Consider the following 23,838-nt stretch of genomic DNA (forward strand, 5'->3'; position numbering starts at 1 on the left):
AAGGCAATCTTCTAGGTCAGGAACTTTATTTCCACCAAATACATTGATTTGAAAGGAGGGTCAGCACCATGTTAAAGAGCTATTGGGGGATGTATGGAGGCTTCACGTGTAAAACAAACTTTAGGTAAAAGAGGTTGTTTACTCTGAAAGAAAACTAAAAGAGTGGAAACATTAACTTTGAAAGATCTGAGTTTTAGTTTAGACTGTCCTACAGAAATCAGTCCAAGCAAAAAGGGAGATAGGAAATCTCCTATACTTCCCAGAAGGCAATGTAGATTTTCCCAGTCCTGTAGCAGATCTTGGCCAAAACAGGCTTCCACTGTTCAAGTCAGCCATATTGAACTCTGGTAAAGGAAGGGGCCTTAAATGTACAAGTCTGGTGTTGCTGAACTCTTTACTGTTTTATTTATTTATTTATTTATTTATATATATAGCTTCTATTTTACCTTTTTGAGTACCTGTGAAACTAGTACAGTGGGAACAGGTACACTGAATTTCCAGGCAACTGAAATGGCATCTAGCAAAAATGAATATGCATCCCTCATCTTAAAACAGAAGTCAACAGCTGGATCCATCCACCTTTCCACATTCTGCTGCTAATGTGTGAGACAATCGGACTATACCCTGGGATCAATGGTTAGTCTGTTGACAAAATCAGCTTTCTATTTTTTTTGTTTACCCCCAGGATGAAGACTAAGATGGGTGGAACATTTTTTTCAGGAATCTCCTTGGAAATATCTGTCACATGTTTCAGTGAACCCTTATGGCCCTTTTTCGCAGAAACTGGCATCTAATGACTGCCACCAAATGATGCTAGTAGTGGAGCATTTGATACATCCTTGAAAATAGTAAGAAGACCTGACTGTTCATGTGATGGTGCACTCAAGCTGTACATAATGGGCCTGATTCTGGTTGGTTTGCAAAAGCAAACTTTTTCTTTAATGGACAAAACCATGTGCACTGAAGGTGGGGCAGATGTAACATGTGCAGAGAGAGTTAGATTTGAGTGAGTTATTTTGTTTATGTGCAGGGTAAATACTGGCTGCATTATTTTTACGCTGCAATTGAGATTTCAGTTTAAACACACCTCACCCAAATTTAATTCTCTATGCACAGGTGACATCAGCCCCACCTGCATTGCACATGGTTTTGTCCATTAAAGAAGGAGTTTGTTCTGTGGCAAAATCACCCGTTACCAGTAGGAGTAGAACAACCCAGGATTATCATCTATTGTGAATGCATCAGATTGGATATCTTGATGATAATCCCACCAATGATTAATATTCCAAAGTCAGTGTTGGTTGCAGACCATGGTCCTGCAGCTGAGGAGAGTTAAATTTAACAGAAGATCCTTCAGATAAGGGATAAGTGCCAGCTCTGTGAAACGCTGCCACCACTGCCATTATCTTTGTAATAACTTTGGATGAGCTCTCACCTTAAGACTTCCAATGTGGGCAGCATGTCCATCATGCTGAAAGCTTGCCATAGAGTTTGAGAGCTGGATACATTTCTGCAGAAGTCTGTTTACCTCTGCTGCCCTCCATGGGGTTGGTGAATTAACTTATCTGCATCTGTGGCATGATAACTACTTTTATCTATAGTAGGACCCAACAGGACTTCCCTAGGCTAGGGAAGGAATTCCTCTTGGTCATGGTGTCCACTTCCCAAATGCAAAGCTATAATACAGGGCATGCTGAAGCTGAAAGTTTGACAATTAGTCTTGTATAATAACTGCTTACCCATGTAATCAAAGACCTCATGAATGTCTTCCACCAGAGTTGACAAATGCAATTTTGGACTGTTAGATTGCAGACCCTCCTTCCATTGTTCTGACCATCCTCCCCCTGCCTTACTGACACAAGTCCTGCTATGGTGTAAATAGCCTTATTCCATATGGTAGCAGTTTAGACACATAATGTTGGTCTTCTTGGCAGTGATTTATGTTGTATTGCTTCTTGCTAGGTAAAGTATAAGGAGACTTCAACCATGTTTCGTTAAACAGTTCCTCTGACTAGAAAAGGAAGGAAACAGTTTGTTCCCATTCCTATTATATAGGTAATTGGAACCTCTGATTTCTCGCTATCTAGAGACTGCATGATGACCGTAATTGCACTAGACTGTCCAATCCCAGCAACCTATAGGAAGCCTATGACCATTCAACAGTACCACCTTTCACCTTGATGTAAAACTCAGAGTGAAAACCCCTGTAAGCGGCAGCTCCTGTGGTCTAAACATAGTGGTGGAGGTTATCCTAATCTGTACGAAGAAAGAGGACACCTGAGACAAATTGGTTAGTTGTATGCAGCGGAGGACGGCGAAGAGCTTTAACAGGATACTCCAGGGAGAAATAAATGTTAAATCCAGTGGCTCCCATGGTAAGGGACAGAAGAATCATGTACACTTGTAGGTTGTTTGGTGAGCTACGTAACATCCTACAGCTTCCGTGCACTTGTAGGTGAGTGTGGGTACTGCTGATACTGATCCACCTACTCACATACTACACAAAAGACATCAAAAACAGACTAAGTTTGAGATGACATTTGGAGCAGGCAAGCTATACCTCTTCTTGGCTGGATGTACATCTTTTCCCAGATATAGAGAAAATGAAAGGAAACATCAAGACAGCAGCCATTGGACAAGCCATTGGGAATTGGAGATGTCAAAGCAAGGGAAGAGCATGCATCAATACACCTCACCACTGCTTCCATCAGATGGGAGTGCAAAGAGAGTGGAGGTGCTGTTGCTGGCCGCTCAGTCCTGCAATTTTCCTGCTTATGGTCTTGTGAATTTGGAAACATTTAAAATAAATGCCAGGACTCCCTCCAGGGCTCAGCAAAGAGGCAGGGCAGCCCTTCAAATGGAAATGACTACTGCCCTTTCAACACTGGGAACTCTGCACCCAAATATTTTGTGCAGAATGCTAAACCACAGCTGAAATCTACCTTAATGCCAAGCATTGTCTGATTACTGCATTAGGCATGGGGATCCCCTGTCACCAACTGCAGTAACAATACCCTACGGAAATTGGGTTTCAAACAGAATGCAATGCTGATCTTGGCAATTCTGCACCCTGCTCTAGGCATCCCAAGCCTGGGGTGATAGATGCTAGTCCCAATGCTGAAAACTGAATCAACTAAAACTACATTAAAAATAAATTCCTGTACTAGGTTAACAAAGACAAAAGCTTCCATGTCCTCCAAAATATACTAACGGTCCCATGCAGCCAATCAGATACAAAAAGGGAGGAGCTGAAGCTTTTGCTGATAAATTTAAAGAGCCCAAGACTCAACCACTTGACTATGTTCCTCTGTAGGTTGTAGAACAAATACCTTGGCAACCCCTTTTTTTAATCATATAAGTTTATTGAATAACCAGAAGAGCATAAATGAAAGAATACCACACTGATCATACCTTGTGAAACTTGTCCACCGTATTATTTTGGAGACTTGTTATGTACTCCATTTGTTGCCAACCTTATTGTATTAAATACATTGAAATACATTGTGTTTATACAGTAAATGTCAAAAAGTAAGAGAAAATAGTAATTCCAAGTGACACTAATCTTTTTAACCATGATTTGTGTCTCTGCTAGTCAATATGTAAGTGTTTGTAGTCTAAGTAGTATGTTTATTTTGCATACATATGTATTTCATTTTTGAGGGCTATTTTGATCTTGTTAGGTATGTGCTCCATGTTTTATGTAATCATATATTATAATTATTACAGTATTTAATGTATGTCTGGTAATACAATTATTTTTCTTCTTTTAACTAGTCATAGTGATCCTTCTCTTCCTCATTGCGATTGCTGCATTATTTCTGGTTTACCATTACTTTCACCGATATAAAGGCTCTTACCTTACCAATGAACCAAAAGCTGTAGATGCTCCGAGCGCTCCAAAGTCTTCCATGAAGAAAGAGCAGCCCCTGCCTCAAATTGAGGAGGAAGGGGCAAAGTCAGAATCGTCCTAGGGTAGCCCATCCAGGAAGCAGCAGCCATCTGTTCATGGTACGCCCGGGAACTTTTGCCAATAGCACCTTCAGATACTCCTACTCATTGGTCCAGAATATTTTTTGGGAAAGTGGGAGGATGGACCTCAAAGAAACAAGTAAAATGGACTGAAAAAGCTAGAAGTATTTTCATCCAGACAAGTTGATCAGCAGCAAGGTCTTTGGGGAGTGAGTATACCATTCATATGAGGTTGAAACCATGTCTGACCTACTCTCGAAACTACAGAAGGTATTAAGAAATACTTGTGTTACTGGTCTTTATCAGTATTTCCAGTACTGGGAATAATGTCAATGTATAACTATCAAGGTGTGAAGGACAATTGAGAAGGTTGATGTTTCCATTACAACTGTGGGCAGCAGGTGTTGAGGCTTGATAGATAAAAATAAGACAATCTTTGTTTTTGAATCTACAGCATAAGTACTCCTGATCTTATCACTTTAATTACATATTTTGGTTAAGGCCTGGGTACAATCAAACCATATGCTGTTCTGGGCCAATTACTGTAGCTTAAGGGAACATTAAATATTGTACCAACCATAGATTTGCTCACATCTGGCTACCTGAAAAAAAAAGTCATAAAACTACACCACATAATAGTTATTATTAACCCTGTCCCAGCTACCATCAATGGGGCATTATTTCCCTAGCTTCTATACAATCACAGACAAAATTATTAGTAGCACACTTGGCTACAATGAGCCATTTACTTATGCACCTGAGCCTACTGCCAGGAAATCTGGAAAACATGCACAGAACCATAGACTGGTCTAGAAGAACATGTCTTGTGTCAATAACCTGAGATGTGTGAGGCCAAAGAAAAAAAACAAACACAGGAATTGTTTATGGTGGTGCATGGCTTCAAGGTTTAAAAAAGATTAAGAACAAAATCCAATACTGACCCTACAGCGTGCAATTTTGGCTATGGCAGATTTTAACTATGCGATTTCCCTTGAACTTCCAAGAAAACAGAAGCATGCGATTTTGACTTTATGCTATTTGGCCTATGTCCAAATACATTACAAGCAACAGAGACAAAAATTGCCTTGCCTGTACAGTCTATTTATCCATGCGATACCGACCTCCCAGGGCTGTGCATCGATATTGCGCGCAGGGGAAACACTGTAAGATTTTGGCTAACCTTCTATACAATTTTTACTGTTACCACAATGGTGGTAAAACCTATTGTGCCTATGTGGGTAGCCGGGTGTATAAATCGCTGTAGAGTACAAAGGAGATTGTACGAGCTATGAATGGTGGTGGTGGCTGACCACCCTGTGCACTCACTCCTTTGACTGTGTTTTTTCCCTTGTCCTCTTTTGCAACATCACTGAGGATCACTGAACTTTACCCCCACCCCCGCTGCTGAACAGCCCTCAGATACTCTCTATTTCCCACATTTGAACCTACACCCTTCCTTCCCGCACCCCATTGATCTTGTGCGTGTTTTCGCATATGTATATGGTGCTGATTACAAATAAATGTTTTTTTTACACCATTCATAGCTCGTACAATCTCCTTTGTACACTACAGAGATTTATACAACCGGCTAACCACATAGGTTTTGCCACCATTGTAGTAACAGTAGCAATTGAGTGCAGGTTACAATCCCCATCTACCATTTGTATACTTTTTAGATGAGAAAAGGTCTTCTCATCAGTAACCCGCAGCCACAAAACAATGGTGTATACCCAGTACAGTGAGCGCAGCCCACTACCTTCCCCCATTCTATACAATTTTGACTATACAGTATAGTCAAAATTGTAAGCCAAAATCGTACTGTGTGTACACACCTTAAAATTGTTGGTTGCTAAGCCACACTTCTTGTTTGTTTGGCTTGTTCCAAATGGCTAAAAAAAATATGTCACTCAAGACTTTAAATAATGCATTTTTTGTAAAGTTGTGTATCATGCATTTTCCAATAAGTGTCTTTACAGATTCCCTATAAATAAACCATCTAAAGGACACTAGCACTGATAATGGCTGATAAGAGACCATTGGGTGTAAGTAAAGTAGATTGTTATTGCTACAAGCAGCCTTTGATTTAGCATGGGGCACAGGAACATAGCAGCCACCCCTTCCCGCACAGCATGCGTTTCTTACGGTCTTTCATCTGCTAAGAATAATTAACTTACGTTAAAAAAGAGCTGAATGTTAGGTGTGGAATACTAAAAATCCTGGGTGATGGGAGATTTATATAAAGAGCATCAGAGGTTGGATGTGATGCCAGTTGCAGACCTTGCGTCCAATACAATATTCTCTGCTCTCTACCAGTTGCCTTCCTAGTCCATTTTCTCCCCTGAGTAATTAATTATCTTTTAATCCGACACACAACTAACATAAAAGTTGGGAGTTTAGTACTTAGTTGGAAGGTGTCCTGCATTGCATTCTTCTACAGTCTCTTGTTATGTAACTGCAAAATGTCATTGTCATTTTTTATTTTAGGTTCAATGTCTTTTTAATAGAGCTTGTTATGCTATCACCAGAAGGCACAATTTCATTTAGACTGGAAGACACTAAGCAGCAGGGATTCCTGGTGAAAGAGGAATCACATAATGCTCCCATCCAATACTGTCCCAGCCTCTTGCCTCAGGCTCTCCACCGCATCTGACTGCTAAGTGGGTGCTTCAGGTTGAGGGGTGGGGAGTTTGTTCTATGTGTCTCTCAAGAACAATGCATAGTGTATTTTACAGTATATTGTTTGTAGAAGCACCTCTGCTTGGCAATTCTTACTGTGACATTGGAAATACCACTAATTCTAACCTTGTAGTGACCACGGTGCAAAAAGAAAAATTGAAGAGGACTGAAAGGGTGCTGCCTTTTATATGGGTGCCACAATGGGTTAAATAAATAATAAAAAAAAAACATCATAGATTGCAAGAAAAATAAATTGCATACAAAGGGATATTACTTACATTTCCCAAAGGCAAGCTAGAAGCATTTAGGGGTCTCTAATGGGATGTAGTCCTAATTTCCTGCCTTTAAAGTCTTCTCTCCAGGAGACACGAGGAGAGGAGACATTGTTTGCAACCTCGGGGGTTGTTCCGGGCTGTCAGTCACTAGGCCCTGCCCTAAAGCTGATTTATGGGTCTACAAGGAGAGGGTAGGGCTAAATGTTGCAAAATCCTGTAAAATCTTGTCATCCTGCCTGCTTCACTAGAAAGCAGGCTGAATTCAGGAGTTGGCCTCAAAACTTTTGACTCTCCTGGTACTTGCAGGAGAGTAGACAAGTATGTGTAGTGGACCTCTTTGTTGTTATCAAAGGAACTGGTGTTTAGATTAGTTTGCAGTACCTTTGTCCTGGGTATAATGTTTATTACTAATGTGAACAAATGAAGTTGTGTACAGTATAAGTAGTAAATTCCAGTGCACAACTTTCATTACTTTTACAAAGTTTTTGTAGTCTATTCCAAAAGTCGGAAAATCATCACGGTCAGAAAACTATTTTCCGCCAATGACAATTTTACTTTTTAACAAAGTCAAACTGTATCAGCAGAAAAACTGTCAGACAAAGGTCGCAATGACAAGGTATGTCTGGAGATTTCGGATACCTCAAAACCCGGAAATGATTTAACACCCCAGTAGTGGTAAAGATGGTAGGAATACTTCCAGATTCTCATGCTGTCTGTGCTGTGACTGAAGCCTGTAGTGGCAAAGTATCTGCAGTAGTGTTTGTTTTAATAATCAGGCATTTTCTGTACTGTACAACGTCATTAGGAAATATGTATCTGCTAGTATCCACATCAGTCCCTCCTAGGGCTGCATCAATTATGATCCCTCCTGGACTTGCGACCACTTGTGAAGCAGCGGAGACAGCACAGAACACCTTTCTGGGGTGACAGAATCAGAAACAATTTCAATGTGCTTCAGACCGAAGTCTGCGGGATAAACGGCCTGGAAACTGTACCCATTTGAAACTTGGGCTGGCACCCCAACATTTGGAACTTTGGACCACACCCTGATACGAGGAGACTGGCAAGCATTTTTGGGCTTATGAATGGGACATGCTGCGATGAAGTGTCCAGGACTACCACAGTACAAACAGAGTTCATTATCTCTACGATATTGGCATTCTGCTTCTAGGTTGAGGGACACCCCAGAATCTGCATTTACTCCACGAAAGGGTAAGACGTCTAGCACAGTGGGTATGGATCATTGGAGAGACAGCAACTTGATCAACAAGTGCTAGGTTGACACCAATGAAGGTCGACATGATCGGTCAACATGCGGTTAGGTCAACAGGGTCATTAGGTCGACACACGCATTATGACAACATGGGGAGGTCAACAGTCAAAAGATCAACATGGTGGTTTCCACCTTTTTTTTTACCCGAATGTCGACACAGTCACTAAAAAAGTGCACCGCATCCCATTGCATGCTATTTTATTCTCCCATCATGCCCTAGTGGATGGTAGGGCATGAAATACCGCATGTCGACACATGTTGGTTCAAAAAAAAAAGTGAGAACCCCATGTCAACCTTTTGACTGTCGACCTTCCTCATGTGGACCTAATGCTTTTGCCGACCTAATGGCCCTGTCAATCTAACCGCATGTTGATCTTCAGTCATGTCGACCTAGTGACTGTATCCCTGTACAGTATTGATAAGGTCTTTGAATCTCATGCTCTCTCTGGCCTGTAAACAACTGTTATCTCCCAAGGATACTTTAGCAGCAGAAACCCCATAGAGAGTCTGGAAGTCTTCACAGCAATTCTGGCAGCGAAAGGAGCTTCGCAGTTAATAGGTCTTGCAGTTGGACAAGATTTTTTTTTTACTCCTTCGAGAAGAACAAAGTCATGACCAGGAATATTCTGATGAATACAGGTTATAGGAAATGCTACAGACTTTAAACGTATAGCAAAACATATTGAGCCAGGAGTCTTCTAACAAATGTAGCTTGAACACAGGTAATAACTAAAGAAGCTGGATATAACCCGGATATTATGACTGAATGGCAATGTACTGTAGGAGGCAATATGCAGATCCAGCAGGGCAAATTCTGGATGTACAACAATAGAATGGGAAACTGAAGCTTGAGGAACATAGAATGTATAGCAGAATAAGGCAGATGATTTCCATGCAGCATAACTAGTGCAGATGGAAAAGACACAAACATGCATATAATGAGCATGAGCAGGACAGAATTTGCAGCTACATTACAGAAACAGATTTGATAGGAATCAGGCACAGAAGACAAGGCCAGGAGAACAGACATATGGTTCTGACGTGATGATCCAGCTCAGATGGCAGTGAGCAGCAGCACTAAGTAGAGCACTCTCATAGCTGCTGGATCAGCTTACCAGGCCTGGCTGCTTGCTCACAGAAACAGAGCAGAAAGACATGATCAGTTTGAGCGTTACACCACTGCTAGAACAGAGACACTGCAGAACATCGTGACAGGATCAAACAAGAAAGAAAAAATCACTGGAATAAGGGGATAATGTCACAATGTTCACAGCGACAATGTCAAAGTTTGACCATCACAATTGATACCTGGAAAATGTCAACATATGAAATGACAGCACTATCAAAATGTTGATATTTGCTTTAGAAATAGGGTTAAAAATAGCTTAAAAATTTCGACTTTGCTGTTAAGGCGGTATCAAACATGTCAACAAGATGAATGAAACCAAAGTAAAGGGTGCATTAAACATTTACAAAATTAGGTTAAACTAAGTGGACATGCTGTCACATGGCGGTCACATAAAGAGTGCAACATAGATTTTGGGCATTTTTTAAACTAATGATGTATATTTGTAGTGCTGCTCTCTTTTTCTTAGGGTTATTACTGTCATAACTGGAATATAGTTTAACAAGGAACATCATTGATTATTATATGTTTACCAGTGTGAATTAGCATTAGAATAAGATCAAAGGCTGCTTAGGGTACAATCCAATGTAAGAACCTTGGTCTACACCCAAAAATATATATCACTGTGTGAAATATGGTACCAAACCTGGAGAAAACATACAGTTGTAGCAAACACATTCATGTTATTACCTGCTATCTTCAGGCTTCCATTATAAAGACAGAATAGGCACCCCCTCCCCCCCTGGTGGCTACGCTATGTATCCAACAGGGGAAATCACACTCTCTCTACCCTTCACTTCTTAATCCTGCGAACAACTGCGCCCATCACACTTTAAAGCTCAGGAGCTTTTAGCTCTGTTGTAGTCACTTATACATATTCCTCGCTTACTCTGTTCATGTGATTACCATATATACTCGAGTATAAGCCTACTTTTCAGAACATTTTTATCCTGAAAAAGCCCCCCTCGGCTTATACTCGAGTGAGGGTCCCGCTTGAGTCAATAAGTTTTCCCGTTTTTTTGTTGTAAAATTTGGTGCTTAGACTTCCAGACTCTATGGGGTTTACGGTCGACTTATACTCGAGTATATACGGTACCTTATGAAGGTTGACAATATGACTGAAGATAGAGGAAAAACAAACTGAGAAAAATACCAGTCCATCATGGACAACCAATAAGATTACTGCATTCCATTAGAGATGATAGAAACATTTAGAAGCATGAAACGGTACTATGGAATATAGGTTTATGTATTTGCCTTTAAATGCTATTTATTTTTCTTGATTCATTAAGATACGCAAATTTGTTAAAAATTGCCATTAGGCAATTTTCTGCAGTCTACACATGCGCAAGAGCCCAGTGTAATGGCCGACAGGGAGCGTTGACTTGGGGTTGCAGGGGTGTGCATTGTCCTGACCGCCTGGGGGTGGTGCGGTTGCTGTGTGATGTCATATGCAGCCAGGGGGCTACTGGTATCATTTGAACGTTCAATATATAGTGAAGCACTTGCATAACAGTGATGCAATCGTGGGAAGGGACTTGGTCATGTGGGGCAGACTTGCCCTGTGCTGGACGGTACCCCCGCATGCTACCACCGGCAGTTGTATTTTTGCGATTCTTTGCAAAAATACAGCTGTAGCTGAATTAGGCCCGAAGTCATCTATATTCTTTTTTTTAAGCAATATATTTACAGATCAACATAACTTATAGGAATCCAAGAAGCGTATTTATTGTGTGTGATAGAAACTGAACTGTGCAGCATAAGTGGTTAAGCGTGTACTACAAGGAAAGGCCCAGACTGCGTTTCACCTATATAACAGTACTCACCAGAGAATGGGAAGCTTTGTACAAGTGCAGTATTTTGGAGGGAAAAATTATAATGTACTAGACCAAGCATTACAAGAGGTATAAATACAGTGTGGCATTCCCGGGACCACTCTGACTTTCCCCATGGCTGCTGACCAAACCTGACATAAACCCATCTCAAAAGACACTGCCAGATCAAGGACAATACTTTCAGTATAATACTTGTAAATTCCTATTACAGCAATGTAGCTTTATAAATAAACAAATAGGAATGCTTTGGTATTGTATATTTCACATTATACACAGATATGCAAAAAAAACAAAAAACAAACATGGAATCACTTTGTATTTAGAGGTGTTATTTATAATTAGCCTGTGACTTCAACACTTTACATTACTAGGGGGCTGTGTGCTGCAGTTGTCACATGTATGGGAGGCAGAGCAGTGGTCATTAGGGCTGAGTGCTGGATAACTGGCTAACTCGAGTGGTGACTGGGGACAGCCATGCCCATAGAAATGTATACATTTATATACATCCCTCACCTGCCGCACATGTATAATAAGGAGTAGGGATCTGGGAGGTAAGTATACTGGTGCATAGTTTTTAGCAGTGTTGCACTACACACCTTCTGCACGTGACTACTTGGGTAAATTCCTTTAAACCATGTTCACAAACATTATCTCCTTAAATACAGGGAGCAATATTACAACGTTCACCTTTTTATTTTTTTTAACAAAGTGAAAGTGTGAAAATATGGCGTAGGGAGATTAAGTACTGCCAGAGTGCATCACGGAAACACAGATAATGGTAAATAAATAACTGTCTTTCTCCTCCTCCTTATCGAGAGAAGAAAAACTAACTACATACAAATCTGTGGAAATTTGGCCATCAGTATGGTTAAGCTTACACTTAAGGGCCATTTTAGTAAAGCTTCTAAAAAATAGAAAAGGTGATGTTGCCTATAGCAACTAATCAGATGCTGTCTGTCATTTTCTAGGATGCAATAGATAATGGGCCAGATTCTCTAAGCTTCAAAAGTGATAAACTGTAGAGTGATAAACAGCCAGCCAATCAGCTCCTACCTGCCATGTCACAGACTGTGTTTGAAAAATGTCAGGTAGGAGCTGATTGGCTGGCTGTTTATCCCTCTCTATTGTATCACTTTTGAAGCTTAGAGAATCTGGCCCAAAGAGTATTATTTTCATTTTTAGAAGATTTTGTAAATGTACCCTTTTATTTGTGTATGGAACAGCACCCTGCTTCTTTACATAAATATTCAATCAAGACTGGTTTCTATGCCATGATAATGCCATTGCTGTAGTTCAATGTGTTCTACAAAATTCTGCCCCACTTTAGCATGCTATATGCCAGTGGCCTCCAACCTTAATCGGGCGTGAGTTACCCGAGACAGATTTAACCTCCTGAAGAGCTAATGAAAAAAAAAAAAAAAAACTGGCCAATAACCGTAAAATGTCCCTTACACAAATGCCACACACCGTAATACTTCTTACACATTATACCACACTGCAATGCCCCTTACACAAATGCCACACACCATAATACTTCTTACACATTATACCACACTGTAATGCCCCTGACACAATATGCCACACACTGCTATGTCCCTGACGTAATATGACACACACCGCAATGCCTGACACAATATGCTGCACAACGTAATGCCCCCTGTCACAATATGCTGCACTGCAATGCTCTTGACACAATATGCCACACACTGTAATGCCCCAGACACAATATGCCACACACCCCAATGCCTCAAACACAATATGTCACACACCACACCTGACACAATATGCCACACACCGCAATGCCCCAGACACAATATGCCACACACCAATGTCCCTGACACAATATGCCACACATCACAATTTCCGACACAATATGCCACACATCACAATGCCCCTGACACAATATGCCCCACACCGCAATGCCCCTGACACAATATACTACACACCGCAATATCCCAACATATTATGCCTTACAGTAGGGCTTCTAATCCCACAGTAAAGATTCTAATTAATTTTAAATTACCTGCTCGTTGCTAGGGTATAAGATGCAGCTTTGCCGAAAGCTGCATCTTCTTGCGATGTCACGGTCAGCACTAATCGGCAGCGTTCCCAAGTCCTAGCACTTCCGGGTAATGCTGTCCACCATCAGGTGCTAGAGGTCAAATTGCCCTGTAGAATCTGCCTCCTCCAAGTGGTACAGGCTGGCAGGGGTAATGAGCTGTATGGGTGGGTAGGTAGAGGAGCTGAGCAGTAGTGCAGGGCGGGCGGGGGAGCAGTCATCAGAGGTCGAGCTACCCAGATCACTGCGGTGAACTACCATTAGCTTGCGAGCGATGGGTTGGCGACCACAAGGCATCTTGATCTTCCTCATTTATTTGACAACTTTCTAGGAAACAGGATTGTTCTTACTGCATATGGAATGGTACATATCTCTGGGTACCCAAGATCTAAGATTTCTTGGATTAATCTTTAAGTTCTCTCTAGTGTTAAAAACTATAGTGGGTTATCCAAATTACCTGTGGTAAAAAATTGGTAACAAAAATTAATTTCTCACTATAAGTCCCAATATTTTATTATTATTTATTAGTTTTTATGAAATTTGTGTTTTTGCATTTTCATCCCAGAAAAACCAGCAATCAAGAAGATTCAAGATATAATTTCTCGATTGCATCCTGTTAATGATAGGAAGAATCTGATTGGTTGCTATGGGCAACACCTTCATTTTATGGAATAAGTTTCTCCCTGATTTGTATTATGTGGAAGCTTCTAAAACAAACGGTACAATTCCAAAATGTTTTATCACCATTACATCTCAAAACAGTTCTCTACTTAATTGCAGTAGAATGGGATATTATAAAATAGAAAGATACATACAGTAGAGATGGTTAATGGGGAATAAAACCCTTTCTGTAAAAACAGGAAAAATATCTCCATGGGGCTACAATGGTACCCTGCTTTGGACTCGTCCATCTGCAGCACAGCACCTAAGTCCAGTTCTGGGTTTATAGCGGATGGTATGTAATTAAAATAATCCTTTTCCTCTGGACTATTTATATGACAGAGTAGAAATTTCCCAGCCTTTAAAAGCTCCCATGATTTCTTACCCACAGCATGTGTCCGGTATATCACTTGAATACATGAGGTGTACTAGATGCATTTTTCAGCAAAGGATAAAACCTGTCGGAGGTTGTTCTACTCCGCTTCTTTAACCGGTGTGTAATTCAATACACATTCCAGGGTTTTTAGATCAGAGCTCAAAGTCTACCTTCAAAATCTCCTGCCAGCAAAAACCAATTCACATGTTATACACTGACCCTACATAAAAAACACTATTAACTACCCAGGATAGAGGACACGGTGACGGCAACAGAAAAGAAGTGACCCACATGGCTTTCATGTTTCATCTTCTTGTCCTGACTATAGTGGTGCTTACTGCCATTGATGAGAAGACTTATTACTTCCCGGCCACATTGCCTTAACAGCACTGGTTTCAAAATAAGTATATTTGTCAAAATAAAAATCCATGCCTGATAATTTGTAGCATACGCTATGTCCTCATAGTTTGGTGTCACTGATAATGGAGAAGACAGAGAGGACATCCTTCATTTAAACCTAGCATAGAAATAAGATAAAATAATTCAGATTTTCTAATGGGTTGATTACATGTTTTACCCATGGTGTGCTCAAGCTGGCCATACATCACAATGACCTGCATACGACCTGGTCGTATGCACGTCATAAGTGCGTCATATGAGCGATCGTATGTGTTTTAATAGCACGTACAATCTGCTTATGACCGCAAGGAAGGCTGATGGATCATACATGCAGCATGTATTATCTGACGGTCGACCACTCGACAGTGCGCGCGATCCGTCGCAAGACCCGAGGAAATTGTGGGGATCGTGTGTACATCGTTCAGGTGTATGGCCAGCTTTACACAGATACATGTGAAACTCTGCAATGGGACAGAAACCTTTGTTTTGAACATTACATTGGTGCCGCAGGTGTCACACATGAAATGTCAATATCTTAATAACCACAACTGCACACCTAGATTCACGTCATAATACGCCTCATATTTCATGTGTTTACAATGTACTATGTTCAGTGTTTCTTACAAATCGGTGTCATATGTATCTCATATTTTAGATTTTAGTTTGTCAGCTACAGTACATGCAATCATATGCAACAAAGGGTTTTGCCAGTTAGAGTATATGTAAAATGAATCCAAGACCAGATCTCACAAGATATAATTATGCAGATAATAATAGTGTTTGTTCCCAGCTGCCACAAAGATGTGACCAGAAAAGTGCTTACCTCCATTCTGTGGAAATCTTATGGAATAAGAATAAAAACTTTGTCTCCTGCCGTATTTTAGTAAATGGTGTGATAAAAAATTAGATTTAGGGGTGGAAATTGCTAATATTGCTCTTTGTTGCATAGATGTGCATTGTTACTCAGCCTAACCCACTGGTGTATGGTTTGACAGGTGAACTGTTTTCTCTACTCACCACAACCACTATTTGGTGCTCTGGTTACATTAATACTTACATTACCAAATGTACACGCATACATGTGTCTAGACAGTCTTCACCATCGGCTAAAGCGGTGGTAGAGCAACATGGAAAGGGACAGTTACAATGTTTCATAGATCCCTATGGTGATCGCAAGGGCCACTCCAGGCAACACAGGATAAATGCTGTATGCAGCGTACACACGGATTACAGTCGTTTTTCAGTCTGTGTTTGAGCTGCATTCTGTCCTGATCTGAACAACGCATGTCAGGTGAGCAAAGCAGCCCTAGTAGAGGAGCAATGTGAGCAAGACAACTGTGGACATGCACCTGCATTCTGTAAAATGAGAATAAAACCGTCCTCCATAGAATGTAATATGGTGACATGAATACATTTATATTTACACGTGTTAAAAATATAAAAGCTGTGTATTTTTACAAACGCATTCTGTTTAAGACCTGAAGGTATACAAATAAAGATGTATGATGGGACACTTCTGGAGTGTGTTACTCATATCAGGAGGGAATATTTTTGCATCCAACATTGTCTTAAGTAAGATATAACACTAGAAATAATCCATTGGATTTTATGTTATTAGATGTTTTGATTAACAATGGTAGGTAAACTTACTAGGAGCCTCAGGTTGTGCCTCTGCAGAATTACTAGGACTAGTGGAAAGAACTGTAATTACATCCTTGGCACTTAAATGCTTGCTTACCATGGACTAACAATAAAGAGGAAAAGCGATCTCTCAATACTAGTCTAATGCTGGGTACACACCAGAAAGATTTGGCCTCAATTTCCCCAATTTCGATACAATCTCGACCGATAGTATGTAAATTGGGCATGTTTTGGCCTGTTTTAGATCCTTTTCCAATCCAATGTGCGTCCCCGCTGGTTGTTAGGTCATTTTGCAGATCCTACCTGCTGCAGTCAGGATTTCAAAACAAGCCCTTCAACTGGGTACAGATCAGGATTGGATCGGATGTAGATCGTGAACAGATCGTGTGCTCCAGCAGATCCTGTAACCATTGTATGGTCATCTCATGGTCTGCTCACGATCATGATTCTGGTGTGTGCTTAGTATTAGGGGTAAATTTACTAAGATAGGATTTCTATTGAAGATGGGATCGTGCTTATAGCAACCAATCAGATTATGCTGATTTATTTAGCATTTTCTAGAACTTCATAATAGAATTTGATTGGTTGCTTATGGACAACATACCATCTTCAGTAGAACTCCCATCTTAGTAAATTAAAACCCCTAAAAGTACAGTATAAAATACCTGATGTAACAAAGTCAATCAAACAAGTTAATTGATGAGAAAAACCTTCATTGAAGGTAATTATTTTACAGAACCATTTTCTTGGTAGATCACATTACAAGTCTAGACCTTGCTGATCTAGAATGTTCTATATAGACCCCACAATGCAACAGACAGCAGGCGTTAGGCACATGCATAGTGGTCAATTAACAGACGTTATGTTTATTTTTTTTAACCATATTGCAGCCACACATATACAAAACAGTGCAGTTCTCCCAAAGTCGGAGACATCTAGATTTATAATTAGACTTACACAATACTTATTTATGTAGAAATTTCTTAACATGTGCATAAATTGTTAAATATAATATACTGTTTTTATACATAAATGGTAAGACATAACCATGCATTAATAAGAGCATATGGATGTATAGATTTACATTTATATACATTATAATCTCTTTTTTTCCTATGCACATAACAGCGTTTTAACACAAACATAAAAACATTAAGTTAACATATCCATATGCTCACAACAGAGAAGTAAAAGTAAGGGCATAATACAAGGTTCCCAACTTCTGATTTCCCAAGCCCCTGCATACTGTAGTTGCAGACGCTGAACCATTATTCTGGGCCAAGGTGATTCGCCATGATATGATTTGCAACAGGTCTTTGTAACAAATAACTCTTCTGCAAGCCATCCTCAAATGCTTTAGGTTAAATAACATGTAAAGGTTTAATGTTCTTCAAACAATCATGAGCCATATCATTTCACTAGGAGTCAGTGACACGGTGGAGCCTGGCTCATTACTGTATGTCACTATGTGGTTTGTTTCCCATTGAACTTTGTTTTGGAATAATTGTAGATAGAACGCATCAAATGCTTATCACAATATCAACACTGTACCAAACCTTCCCGGACCAATCCGTGAGGAGGAGGAGGAAGGGGGAGACAATAGGCGGCACTCCACGGTCTTAAATGGATGTATTCAATCAACAAGTGATACAATAAGAATCATGGCATCTACATTTCAAGGCCGAAGCCCCTCCCTCATGAAGGCTGACAAATGTAAAGTGCAAGGTACTCGCTGTTTTTTTTTTGCAACAGCACCTTGCACTTTATATTTGTTAGCCGTCCTGAGGGAGGGGCTTTGGCCTTGAAACGTAGATGCCATTATTCTTATTGTATCACCTGTTGCACGAATACATCCATTTAAGACTCTGGAGTGCCGCCTATTGTTGTCATTCGGCGTCTCGGCTCACGAAAAACTATGTGAGTTTAAATAGTAAAACACATAAATATAACTACAGCCATTAAGGAATGATCCCAACTAATTCTGAACAGTTCAAAAGGTATAAGCTGAGACACAAGTTGAATTTGTTGGGCCCACAAATGGAATTGTGAACAGGTGACAGATACTAAAGAAAATGAGAATGAGAATAAAAGTATACTTTTGTCATAAAGGACTTTGTGACTATTGTGAAAAGGCCACTACAGTATGTGAGAGGATACATATTACTGTATTACAATGAAGAAAGTAGTATGAGGGTAAGGTAAAGGGTCTGTATTCTATTCCATTGTTGAAAAGGCACAGATTAATTTTATATTTTTAATTTGCATTACAATTATTATTAGAGCCTTAATAGAGCATTTTTTTACTGCTATAAAAGTATATATTAACTTAAAGCAAATAAGCCAACATTTCTCAGCACGTCCAAAAAAATAATTGCACTAGTAGATTCTTGTCATTTAGTATAATGAGGCAATGAGCCCTGGCTATGTGTAGCTTGGCGCAATAGCTGTTAGGATGGAGAGTAGGCCCCAGGCAGCCGTGTCATTAATGTGGGCTATCTATGGTATAAGGAGATAAGGTGGGCAGCCTAAACTCTTATCACTTATTGTCTTCAGCCCTTATTTTGTAGTGTCTATTAGCAAAAAATAATGTTATTTTCCACGGTTACTTTTGTATTATTCATACAGTATGCCTGCTATTCTCAGTATAGCCACAGACATACCAGCACCTGTCACCCTGTCCTGAATGACTTGCACAGATGTCCATACCTCACAATACTGAGCAACATGCTATTATATTGTATTAGGTAAAGCTACATGTTGAATATATGTGTATTGATAACCTATCCAGTTTATTTTTGTTCAAGTTAATTCATTTTTAATAAGGTATTTAAATTAGTCTTTGCGCCACTTATGTAAATTTTGTTTTCCACAAGTCACCAGCTAGTAAGCAAAGTCCCATCTCTTCTTGCACCTAGACAAGTACTCAGTGATGCACACAGTGTATCTATGAGAATTGTTTTAATTTACAGGCTTTCGCTTGTATTTGGCCAACGGGCTGAAAGATATCAGACTTCTTGTAAACCCATTAATTAGTACCATCATCACAATACTTTACATTATTAGTGATACAGTAACACAGACTAGTCGCTGCCACACACGCATACTGTACATATAATGATCATTCTAAGTCAATGCCCTGTACATGAAAACATGTACTGTATTTCACATTGGGATGTCTCATGTTATAGTACTCAGAATAGGAAATGTTATAGTGTTGATTATACACTGACTATGCCCAGTCACAGTGAAATATAAAATACCAGCTGGTATGGATATAAGCAGTGAGTACTTTATGACACAACATTATAGAAGTGTCAGTGCTTAGTTAATTAGTACAAGTGTGATTAATATGCAAAGAAGATGCATATGACTGTACTTTGCAGTTTGTAGTGTGCAACTGCGAGTATGTGTACAGTTTATGTATACCTATAGAAGTTACAGTACATTCTGTATGTAGTGACAAGATAATGATTAGAACCTCACACTGTCTTCAGGGTCTACAAAAAGTGTTTACATAACTTTAAGTCCAAACCTGCTATGGGAGATATATTCAGAACATGATTATTTAGTGGTTCGGACTTAAACGGGAAATACTTTCTAATTTACGCACTCAAGGTTGTCACTCCCCTACCCAATCATATGGTCAGGTTGCACTGCAGAAAGGAATCTATCCGTGATTTGAGAGCTACTAGCACACAGCACATTGGGCAGCAGCTCCTGGCTTCAGGCATTAGCTGGAGGGGAAGGCATAGGTAAGACTGCTGAATGGCCTTCCCCTTTTAATCTTTACTGAGCAGATCAGAAATGAAGAAACCGTCTAAGAGCTCCTGCTTTCAATACTTAGGCAGTGGAATAAAATCACAGATGCCACAGAAACAACTCAATACTACACATCACATATAAAGTGTACTGAGGTCTAAGAAACCATTCACATAAAGGAAAATGTTATACAAAACACTAATATCATTTGAATATGCCAGAATATTGCACAGGGATTATACAACAAATGGTGTAAAGACATTTCAACAGTTTCCAAACTGGAACTTCATCAAAATTAAATGATGAGCTGTAGAATGGCTGTAGAGATATACACAGCGGTGCACCGTGTGGATCTGCGCCCTGATGTCAGTCTGTCCCACAATTACATGCGGATGTGTTTACAATGGATAGCCAAGACAGACAAAGCCACATTCAGTAGCCAAGCAAGGCTAATATGGTGACATGGTGCAATGACAGCACTGGGAGGGGTATTAGATGATATCTGTCTCTCTTTCTATGCCCACATATTTCAGAGCATCCGCCTGGCTGTATCTGCAGAGAGAAGAATGTGTGAGAAAACATGTATGAAAGGAGTGATATATTTATTTATGTAAGTCAGTGTCAGAGAAGATCCCTGAGCAATGAGGACATCTACAATCTTTTGTCCCTCTAACGGATCTGGAGCAGCACCAAGCAATCATCAACACAAATATGAAGTGTTTTGTTTTTTTTTTAACCCCAAAAACACCATAAGCTTTGGTGACGCTTCTATGGAAATGATAGTTATAACTCAACCTGAATATTTGGTGTTACCATTCAATTGTATTACTGAATGATTTATTAAATTCAGAATAAGTACTATTTGCTAAACTATATTAGTTTTTTTAATATATAAATATGTTGTACATATATTATTGGGTAGTGGCCGTGAGTTTAAGCTATACATTTATTTATAAAAACATTGCAACTGGGAAAGTCATTTATTAAAGTAGGAAAAAAAAGGTTATGCTTTATAAATGGACAAATATTTTCATTCAACTAACAGTATGTTTTGCTAAATATAATTGAATTCCAGTACAATGTACTGTATAACAAACACTTGAATGTAATCAGTGGATGCACTCAGCCAGCTCTTACCTGTAGTCAAAGAACAACTCTTCTCCTGCCTGGATAGCTCGCTTGGCAAATATTCCAATCCGGTGATCTCCGTTTACCATAACCACTAGAATAACAAATGTAATATAGTAGGTAAACATGTGCTGAAATCTTATGGATGCCTGTGGCTAATAGGCTTCAACATAGATAATACAATCTCATTTACAAAGTGCTGCAGAACCTTGTAACTGGCATCTTTGCTTCAGTTTAGAAACATACTGTAAAAGAGCAGAGACTGTAGGTACATCCGGTCACGTATATAGTGTCCCCCAATTAGCGGACTGCCGCGGAAAATGTGGAGTCTGAACATTTGGATGTCATAACAAAACTGATATAGTGGGTGCATATTCGCAGGTAACAGCAGGCTGGTGAGGGGTATAAACTGGAAAGTGATGAACTACTATGGATGAAATGAAGGTCATTCATCACAAGCCAAAAATAACCGGTATATGAATAAAGGTAATGCTAAAGAGCGTCACTTATTGAGTGTACAGCAATTGAGGGACACAATGGAATAGAGGCACATTTCACAAAATTACTCAGGCTCTTTCTCAACTAGCTATGTAGGGTGATATATTCTATTAAAAATCAATAGCAGCTAAATTAATGTAGTCCTGTCTCCTTTTAATTTATTCACAGTTTCCACTTGTAACTAGTGGATGAATATTGAGTCACTGTTTTCGGGAGCAGATAGATAAACAGATGTGCATAGACGCGAGGTGGCCGCGTCTCTCACCTGCGCCTCCGTGCGCTGCTGGTTAAGCGTATGAGTGTCCCTCCAAAACGGTAGCTGGTGGGGAGCGGACCAAGGAGATGTTGTAGCTGGTCTCCGCTCTCACCCTCCTAGCCCGCGCCGCTGCTGGTAATTGTGCGGCAGCGTCCCTCTCACAGACGCCGGGCTTGCTTACTCGTCCTACGGAGTTCTCAGATGATACTGGATGTAACAGGCAAAAAAGCATACAGGTAGTAATCGCCTCTTTTCCTCTGCCGGATTGGTAAAAGCAAATGCGTACTCCACAGAGGCTCCAAAGGTATGACAGGCTGAAAGAATCTCCCGCTAACGCGTTTCGCCCCAAACGGGGGCTTTTTCAAAGAGCCCGCTCCCCACCAGCTAACGTTTTGGTGGGACACTCATATGCTTTACCAGCAGCGCACAGAGGCGCAGGTGAGAGACGCGACCACCTCGCGTCTATGCACATCTGTTTATTTATCTGCTCCCGAAAACAGTGACTCAATATTCATCCACTAGTTACAAGTGGAAACTGTGAATAAATTAAATGGAGACAGGACTACATTCATTTAACTGCTATTAATTTTTAATAAAATATATTACCCTACAAATCTAAGGTGCACAGTAAGAATCTTTTAAAGCGGAACACACCACGTTATATTGCTTATTTTTAGCCGATTGTATACCATTCATATTGTATTACTGTGTTTTTGATAAATGTGTATAGGTGGCCACCTAAAAAGTATTTTACCAATTTTCTAAATAAATATGATGATACTTATTTGATCATTATAAAAATAATTGTTTGTGTAAGTGTGTTCTTCCATGGTGCCTGATATTCATTAATTAGCACAGTTTTCCAATCTTTTCTTTTGAATATACATTTTCTTCTGTTCCTCATTTGGGCATAATTTATGTGTGTCCAGAAAGAGGTCAGTTGTTGTGTACATACACTTGTACACTTTGAACGCTGCAGCTGAAATTTATATAAATATTATTATATTTTTATTGCTCAAAAAATTCATTTTTGCCTTAATTGCATATAGCGCCCTGATTGCGACACTGTTATACAGTGTCGACTCTTCTTTCTCAACTAGATATATCTTGAAATATAATACTAATGAATTTGTATTTTGCTGCTGGTGAGACCTAACCACATGCCACTATGTTAGAAGTTAGTGAAGTAGACACTAGATGGCAGAAGCTACTTGATTATAGTAAAAAAGCAAAGACTATGTAGGTTTAGTATATGCCTCTCTTCCTCAACTGCATGAGCATGTTACTAAAATAATCATAATCAGTCAATGTTGACTCAAATAGTTAATAAGGTTACAGCAACTAAATAGCATGGTTCTTGATAACCACAGGTGCGTGTAAAACTTATCTATTCACATATAGCTCACATATATAGATAGCTCCCCTGTCTTGTAAGTACAGTACATAATGCATTCCTACTGAAGTATAGTGCAGAGTCACAGAGCAACTGAGCTACTAATGCACTAGCAATAATACACACCTTTAGCGTAACAGTTGGGATTAACAGAGTGGTTTGCAAAACGGATTTTATTTCCTTTTCTTGTGGCGTCCACAACATAATCTGTCCAGGAGAAGACAATAAAAAAGTCAGAACAATGTACCCTGGTCAGTGGCGTAAATTCTTTCCAGTTGCCCGGAGGCAAGATATATATTGGTGCCCCCGCACACGCACACACACGCCTAAATAACCTTAAATAAAATATATAATTTTGTTAAGAAATATAGATATATCGATAGATAGAGAACACATATCTTTCAGAACTCAGCCACATAATCAGCAATATCTTTTGCTTTTAAATAACTGATTTAGGGGCAGATTTATTAAACTTGGAGAAGAGATAAACTGGAGATAAAGCGGAGAAAAGGTAA

General features: G+C 39.7%; 2 protein-coding genes across 2 annotated transcripts in view; one reads left to right on the forward strand and one right to left on the reverse strand.

The window, feature by feature from the left end:
* Positions 1-12,199, forward strand: part of CNTNAP1 (contactin associated protein 1) — a 68,479-nt gene extending 56,280 nt beyond the window's left edge. Inside the window, exon 24 of the mRNA XM_083147520.1 lies at positions 3,775-12,199. Within this exon, the coding sequence (XP_083003646.1) occupies positions 3,775-3,971 (197 nt within the window). The 3' untranslated portion in view covers positions 3,972-12,199. The remainder of the gene's footprint in view (positions 1-3,774) is intronic.
* A 5,899-nt stretch (positions 12,200-18,098) lies between these two features.
* The window catches only part of EZH1 (enhancer of zeste 1 polycomb repressive complex 2 subunit), a 66,220-nt gene continuing 60,480 nt past the window's right edge, over positions 18,099-23,838 (reverse strand). Inside the window, exons 19-21 of the mRNA XM_083147514.1 lie at positions 23,450-23,530; positions 21,186-21,270; positions 18,099-20,600 (exon numbers count right to left, since the gene is read on the reverse strand). Coding sequence (XP_083003640.1) covers positions 20,540-20,600; positions 21,186-21,270; positions 23,450-23,530 — 227 coding nt within the window. The 3' untranslated portion in view covers positions 18,099-20,539. The remainder of the gene's footprint in view (positions 20,601-21,185; positions 21,271-23,449; positions 23,531-23,838) is intronic.

Source organism: Crinia signifera, chromosome 6 (assembly GCF_055691185.1).
Source record: "Crinia signifera chromosome 6, ASM5569118v1, whole genome shotgun sequence".
NCBI classification, from domain to species: Eukaryota; Metazoa; Chordata; class Amphibia; order Anura; family Myobatrachidae; genus Crinia; species Crinia signifera.